Source organism: Branchiostoma floridae, chromosome 14, assembly GCF_000003815.2.
Source record: "Branchiostoma floridae strain S238N-H82 chromosome 14, Bfl_VNyyK, whole genome shotgun sequence".
NCBI lineage: Eukaryota > Metazoa > Chordata > Leptocardii > Amphioxiformes > Branchiostomatidae > Branchiostoma > Branchiostoma floridae.
Genome location: NC_049992.1, coordinates 10,227,197 through 10,233,718, shown reverse-complemented (window position 1 = coordinate 10,233,718; position 6,522 = coordinate 10,227,197). Strand labels below are relative to the sequence as shown.

The 6,522-nt window shown below is 38.9% G+C and overlaps 1 protein-coding gene across 3 annotated transcripts in view; it reads right to left on the bottom strand.

The window, feature by feature from the left end:
• Window positions 1-3,092: 3,092 nt before the first annotated feature.
• The window catches only part of LOC118430001 (protein LZIC-like), a 7,986-nt gene continuing 4,556 nt past the window's right edge, over window positions 3,093-6,522 (bottom strand). For all 3 annotated transcript variants that reach the window (XM_035840679.1, XM_035840680.1, XM_035840681.1), the window contains exons 6-7: window positions 6,205-6,286; window positions 3,093-4,471 (exon numbers count right to left, since the gene is read on the bottom strand). In XM_035840679.1, the coding sequence (XP_035696572.1) occupies window positions 4,413-4,471; window positions 6,205-6,286 (141 nt within the window). In that variant the 3' untranslated portion in view covers window positions 3,093-4,412. The remainder of the gene's footprint in view (window positions 4,472-6,204; window positions 6,287-6,522) is intronic.

Genomic DNA, 6,522 nt, shown 5'->3' with positions numbered 1-6,522 from the left:
TGAAGTACATGCATTGACACTGCATCTGTCCATGTCTAAATTATGAGTCAAGAAATAATGATCTTTTATACTATTGCAGGGAAAAAACAACACTCGTGTTACCTTATCCCTCTAAAGGAAGCGCTTACTTCCACCTGTTAAATAGTATCCCCAGTAACAACCCTGTTCCTTGATCCCAAGTAACAACTCAAAGATCTAAGTTTGAAATCTAGCCCTTCCGTAACAAAAATAGGTACAGGATTCTAGGATGTTGAAACATATGATATGACAATATTTCCTGTGATTGGGCCATAGTGATACTAGATTTAGTAGGATGAAGAGTCAGGAATATAGCCTGGGTACCATTCTATTTCTACCGTGGCTCTTTATACTCACTATCCTAAAGAAATCTTTTCAGAGTAGCGAGTATAAGGAGCCCCAGTAGAAATAAGATAGCACCCAGCCTATCAGAAATAGGCAGGTTGGCAGGAAAAATCTGATTCAGCAATTCAGTTCAGTTCATCCTCTGTAGAAAGGTGACACCTCGCTTTCCACAAAGTCCTGTCAGAGCAAAGCTCCTCCACCTGAAGTCCTGTGTCCTCCAAAAGTAACTTCCTATATTAGTGTCAAGGAAGGGCGACCACACCTGCAACACTCGTCTGGTTGCCAGAGCAGGATGGCTCCAGCCATTTCAGCGTTAGCTATATCATCCTTTAATCAATGTTAATATGTTCAGGTTACTGTACTTGCAGAAATTTTCGCAGTTTTATGGTCGCGGTTTTCGCGTTGCCAATTCACCGCAAACTTAAAACCACCACAAACATTTTTTCCATGGCAGTAAGACACTACAGTGCATGGTGTACTGTGAACTTTTCCCGCTACCGATAAATTAAATCCCCGCAAACTTAAATGCATTTACAGTAATTCTAAAACTGGTCTGATAAGACTGACACAGAAGTGTATTAAAAAATATCCCTCTGTTGTGTTCACTCACAAACACCCTGTAAAAAGTGCAAATCTAATGCACACACATCTTATAAATCATAATTTCAAAAAGTGACAAACCCGGCTTGCCAATTCTTGGTACTGCCACCCCTCACATCGATTTGAGGTGGACAAAAATTGAGACATACCCTCTGAAGAACAAGACAATATTGAGTATCGAGTCCAGTTCTCTGCCCTCTTACCACCGCACATACGTCAACCCTTGATGATACCATGATATTGCCTGGCCTGCTGGCCAGATTGTAAATCTTCATATTTCCTAACGCGGACAGTCCAAATTAACTCTCACTCCACTTCTACAAGCGCATCTAAATCACTGTAAGGATCCAGCAAAGCCTCCGGCAAATATGGCCTCTAATGGGTTGATAAGACAGGAAGGTATGATGCGTTGCCAAGAGATCTTTTAAAGGACTCAAGATTTTGGGGATAAGAGTAAAATAGCACAATAATCAGATATTACACATTAGGTATGCAGCTTTTTCTTGCAAATCATGTCTTGCTTGAGTAGAATTACTGTGGAAGCTTACATACCTTTAATACGATTTTAAAAAAAAATTATTTCCAAAATCAAAAATAAAACATGGCCTTAGAATATTATCATCACATACGAAGCTTGTATTGACAGTGATATAAGGTTATATGGAACACTGTTGTGTGATAAAGATAAAGTCTGCAATACGATCAAAGCAATTGGTACAAGCCCTGGAGTGATTGTTGTAGTTTGACAGTTTGGAATGATACGGTAGCATGCTGCAATATCTGGGGTATATTCCAAAGTCCTGGTCATTAATCTGTACATATCTGATAGAGATAAATTTTAGGCCTGTCAATCAATTTTTCTTTCTGTCATAAAAAGAAATTCATAAACTTGAGATGTTGGATAACAGGGTTCTCTGTACGCATGAAGTTACAGACATACTCAGATATCATTGGAGGAAAACAGTAAAAAACTTCAATATAGAATTTCAAAACTTGAACTATGCGGCTCCAGATGTCTTACTGTCGAGGGACGACTGCAGTGTGTTGATGGGACGACTGCAGTGTGTTGATGTTGGTAGCTCAAGGAATGAATCCATTCAACTATATATTGGAGGAAAACAGTATGTAACATGGCAATTAGATGCAAACTTCTAATCTGTATTCAATCAAATATTGTTCCCGATGAGCATCTCTTTGCCATATTTGTACTAGTCCATTTTTACTTAAATCCATGTTGCTTCTGTTTCTGTACCCTCCCACAATCATAGACAAATTATAAGAGCTCTGGACTTGACAATAGTAGTTGCAAGGAAAGAGAGGAAGCAGCTAATTACATGTAACATGAATTTATAAAAAAAAAGTGAACAACCACAGTACCACGTGACCCCATAGATGTTCCACACGTGCTATAAAAAAAAGATAGCACACCCAAGACCAATATTTCCCATCCCAATCTTTTGCCGCTTGGTGGCACAGATCAGTACATGCCGTTGGTTTGGCCAGTCCAGTCAGCTCTGATCCCAGATCTCTGCAGAAGGTCAGGCCAGATGAGATCACCCTGCAGGAAATTGCAGTCTGGTGGACTATTTGTTTTCGGACGGGCTGCTATCGAAAGCCCGCGGACCCATTACATGCAGGGAATGAGATTATTCCTGCAAAATCTCCTGCACTTGGGTACTTACTTCCATGACTACCGCATCATGTCTGATATTTCTCAAAACACTGCATGAGCACTTTGTCTATTTTATAGTCTACATGTTTTTGGCAGCACAAGTATTACTGTTTCCACTATATCATCTATGGAGGGCAATCATGTGGCAAATGTGGTTGTAGGTCACACAAGAGGATATTGCAATACATGTACGTGCATTCATCTATTATATTATTTGCTGAATCTTGCTGGAACAGTAGGTATATGTCACCGAGAGGTTTTTCAATAAGCCAGGGATACGGGCACTATTTTTTTAATGTGGCATGACCTCAATATTTTGTAATCCATAAACAATGGACCAGTACAATTCAAAACTGATTCTGATGTACTGACAATACGAGTTTACCATACTGGTAATAAATATACGTCTGCTATAATTTAGCAATAATACAACCACTCCGGTATCTGCTATCATACAGGAAATTTGGGCTTTTATTCTATTTAGACAACTTTGTTCTGCATTGCCTCATCAAAAAGATAGTGCAAATGTGGATATCAATCAGATGGTCTGAAAAATGCTGGAAGTCACCGTTTCACCGATAAGCCTAGGGATTATACAGTATTTTGCTAAGAGAGAAATGGTGGGCAAAAACATTGGCAATTGAAAAAGGCTTGCATATAACGCTGAGGTTTCCCAATTCGATATATTGGACGAGCTTGTCGAATTTCACTGGGGACTTGTGCTCATCAGCAACTAGTGACTGGGAAAATTACTCGGTAAATTTTACAGCTTGAGGCTGATAGAATGACAGTGTGGGCGGCACTTTATGGTCCTTCCTCTGCAGTATAACAGAAATGTTATCCTAGAGATAGAGTGGGATTTGCATAGAGTCTAGACAAAAGGAATATAATATGTAAACAAGGTCTGTCTGCAAAAACAATCGTAAACTGTTTTTTTTTAATATTAGTTTATTTTGCAGAAATAAAATGTATGATCAATATTTCTGCAAGTAGACTTTATCTGGATCTCAAATAATACAAATGGATGGATAGAAAGCCTAATATTGCATCTCAATAATGATAATAATATGCTATGATAAGATGGAAGCTCATTTAATGTCAGAATTTTTTTGTATATATATCAAACAATACCCTAGATAATGGATGTTCATCTCATATCACTTTCTCCTTAACACCTATCAGTAGCTGCACTGAGAAATTCTACTGTCTGGGGCCTCAGGCACAAACACTTTGCCCACCTAATAATTGTCCCAGCATTCAGGGAGAAACTTGTACCACCCAAGGAGCCTAGCAATAATAGAGTTAGCCTAGCCCATTTTAAAAGTTTTTAGGAGGTCAGTCAGGAATTCTAAAGTCTCTGCAACATTTGATGGGAAAAGGTATTAGATATACATGTATGGTATATGGAAGTGGCAATTAGAAATAAAAGGGAATAAACTTGTTAAGGTCTATCCCCTCTTGACATTAACTGAAGTCTTTCTGCTAAGTTATGGGTACAGGAATGTACTTATCTTAAAACTGGTGAGAATTTGCACTCAACATATCAACATAATGCCAACAACCTCTTGTGATCTTAAAACCCTAAAAAAAAATTTGTCCTTGCAAAAAGTATACATGGAACCCCAGAAGATTATATTCCGAAGATTATACATTCCTCACCAACAATACAACAAAAGCTGCCAGTGTTATCGTGTGAGAAATTGATTCTGGCTATCAAAAACACGGCTGTTCCGATCACCGCCACCCTTCCCTCTGGAACAGCACAGGCCCCGCTGTTCTACTTCTCGGCTGCTGCCACCTGGGAGCCGGCAACTTGTAAGAGCTTATCTCCAGCACCTGAATAAAAGACATGAAGAATTTTCCATATCCTGTTATACACAGTATTTCATTTCATATAACAGGAAAATAGGATTGTATGTAGTCCAATCTATAGAAGAGGACTATACATTACTTGTACCCTTCTTGCCTGTGAACATCTTTTTTAGCAAGGACATTATGTAATACCTTGGCAACACCTTGTTTGATCTAAAACTGAGATTTTCTGGGGCACATGTAACAGGTATTGTCTGCTATCACCAGGTCCACATACATCCCAAAACATCTATTCTAAACATATCCTGTGTAACATTAGGACTGGAAAGGAAATACACAATATAGGAGAGGATATGTGGCTGTCATTTTCAGCAGATTTAACATCAACTCTCAGAATTGCACCGGATGCCATGATATAGCCTGGTTACCAGATTCAGGCCTGATCTTAATTGGAATCTCCATCTCAATAAATTATCAGGGTCTAACTCAAGAGGAGGCCTGCTGTAGAATTTCCTTGGGGGTATTTTGGCTCTAGAGCCAAAGAGTTGGTCCTGGAAACAGTCTGGCATCCAGGCTAGCCATAATACCATTACATGAGAAAATATACATGAATATAAAGTGATTAAAGATATGTAGCAATGCAGCATCAGTAATCCTGAGGCATATACAATTCAGATATCTAGGAGCTTAAGACAATCTTGAGAGGAACTAATGTTTTTTGATGTGGCAGTATTATGGCACCCAGTGGAATTACGAGACTGGATTTTAAATTTCTTCTTAAGCCTCTTTTCGTTATGACTCAATTATTTGGTCTTTTGATGAGACAGATAAACTATTTCACGGGAACAGCTATGAATTTAGATAGACTTTCACAACATATCAGACGACCTATGAAAGTAAGTTGATGGGGATCAAAGTGTTTGCTGTAAAAAATTATCATAAACATAATTAAGATAAGCTGACATATTTCATGACTCTAATATTTCTACATGCTCTGTTGCTGAACTATTTTTTTAGGTTTGCGGGCACAATCACAGTCATTGAGTACATGTAGGCAAGCAGGCTTTGTAACTGAGGTTATTTAAGATGAACCTAACATAATTATAGACTCAGGACTCGAGATACAAGAGGGCTATAACAGGTAGTGACATGTGCAGGTCATAGGTCACTGACTAGGTTGAAGGTCAACTGGCAAGGTCACCCTTTGACCCTGTCCATGAGGTACACCTGTTCTCCACATCTGTCCAGTTTGGAAACAACTTAAAAGGTCTTCACAGGGCTTAACAATCAGATAATTGTAGGTTGTCATTCGTCATGAAAACTAGCTTTATTTTGCTTCTTTCAGAACATTGATTTATCATTCTATATTTGCTAAATAGAGGATTAAGTAGATAATCGATTTTTACCTCCATTAAAAATGTAGGTATAGTTTTTGGTGTGTCTGTCTGTGTGCTTGTTAGTCTGTGTATCTGCATATTTGTGGTCAGCATAACTCTAGAACCTCTGGATGGATTGTAATTACATTTAGTAGGTGGATTTGCATTGGGAAGGCAAAGGTCAGGGTCAACTTTGGGCCCCCTGGTGTGCAATCTTGGTACTGCAGCAGAACTTCAAATTTTTTCAACTTTTGACCTGGACAAGCTATGGTCTTGTTCTCAAAAGAAAATACTGGAAAGGATCCAATTTGGGAAGTTTAAAAATGGAAATCAAGCTGACCTGTTGTATTTGTTAACAAACAAGGTAAGACTGTAACATACCCATGTCTTCAGACACCTTCTCAAACTGGCTGAGCGCTGCATTACTGTTCGTCGTCAGGAAATTTGCTTCCTCTGGTTTTAGCTGTAAAACAAAAATGCAAAAATCCAAGTACTTGTGACAACTTAATTACCTCAATGTTACTATTACAGTGGGGTTCTAGCACCCCCAACCGACCATGCCAAACAGCTCTAAGCCTTTTGACGCAATCGGTTGCATGCTGGGTTTGTGGTCTGGCAGCCCGGATTCTGCGTGGGTCTAAATCTTGGGAGTCAGGATATTGTTTTTTTCTCTGCTTCTGCTCCTTTCTCACATAGCTC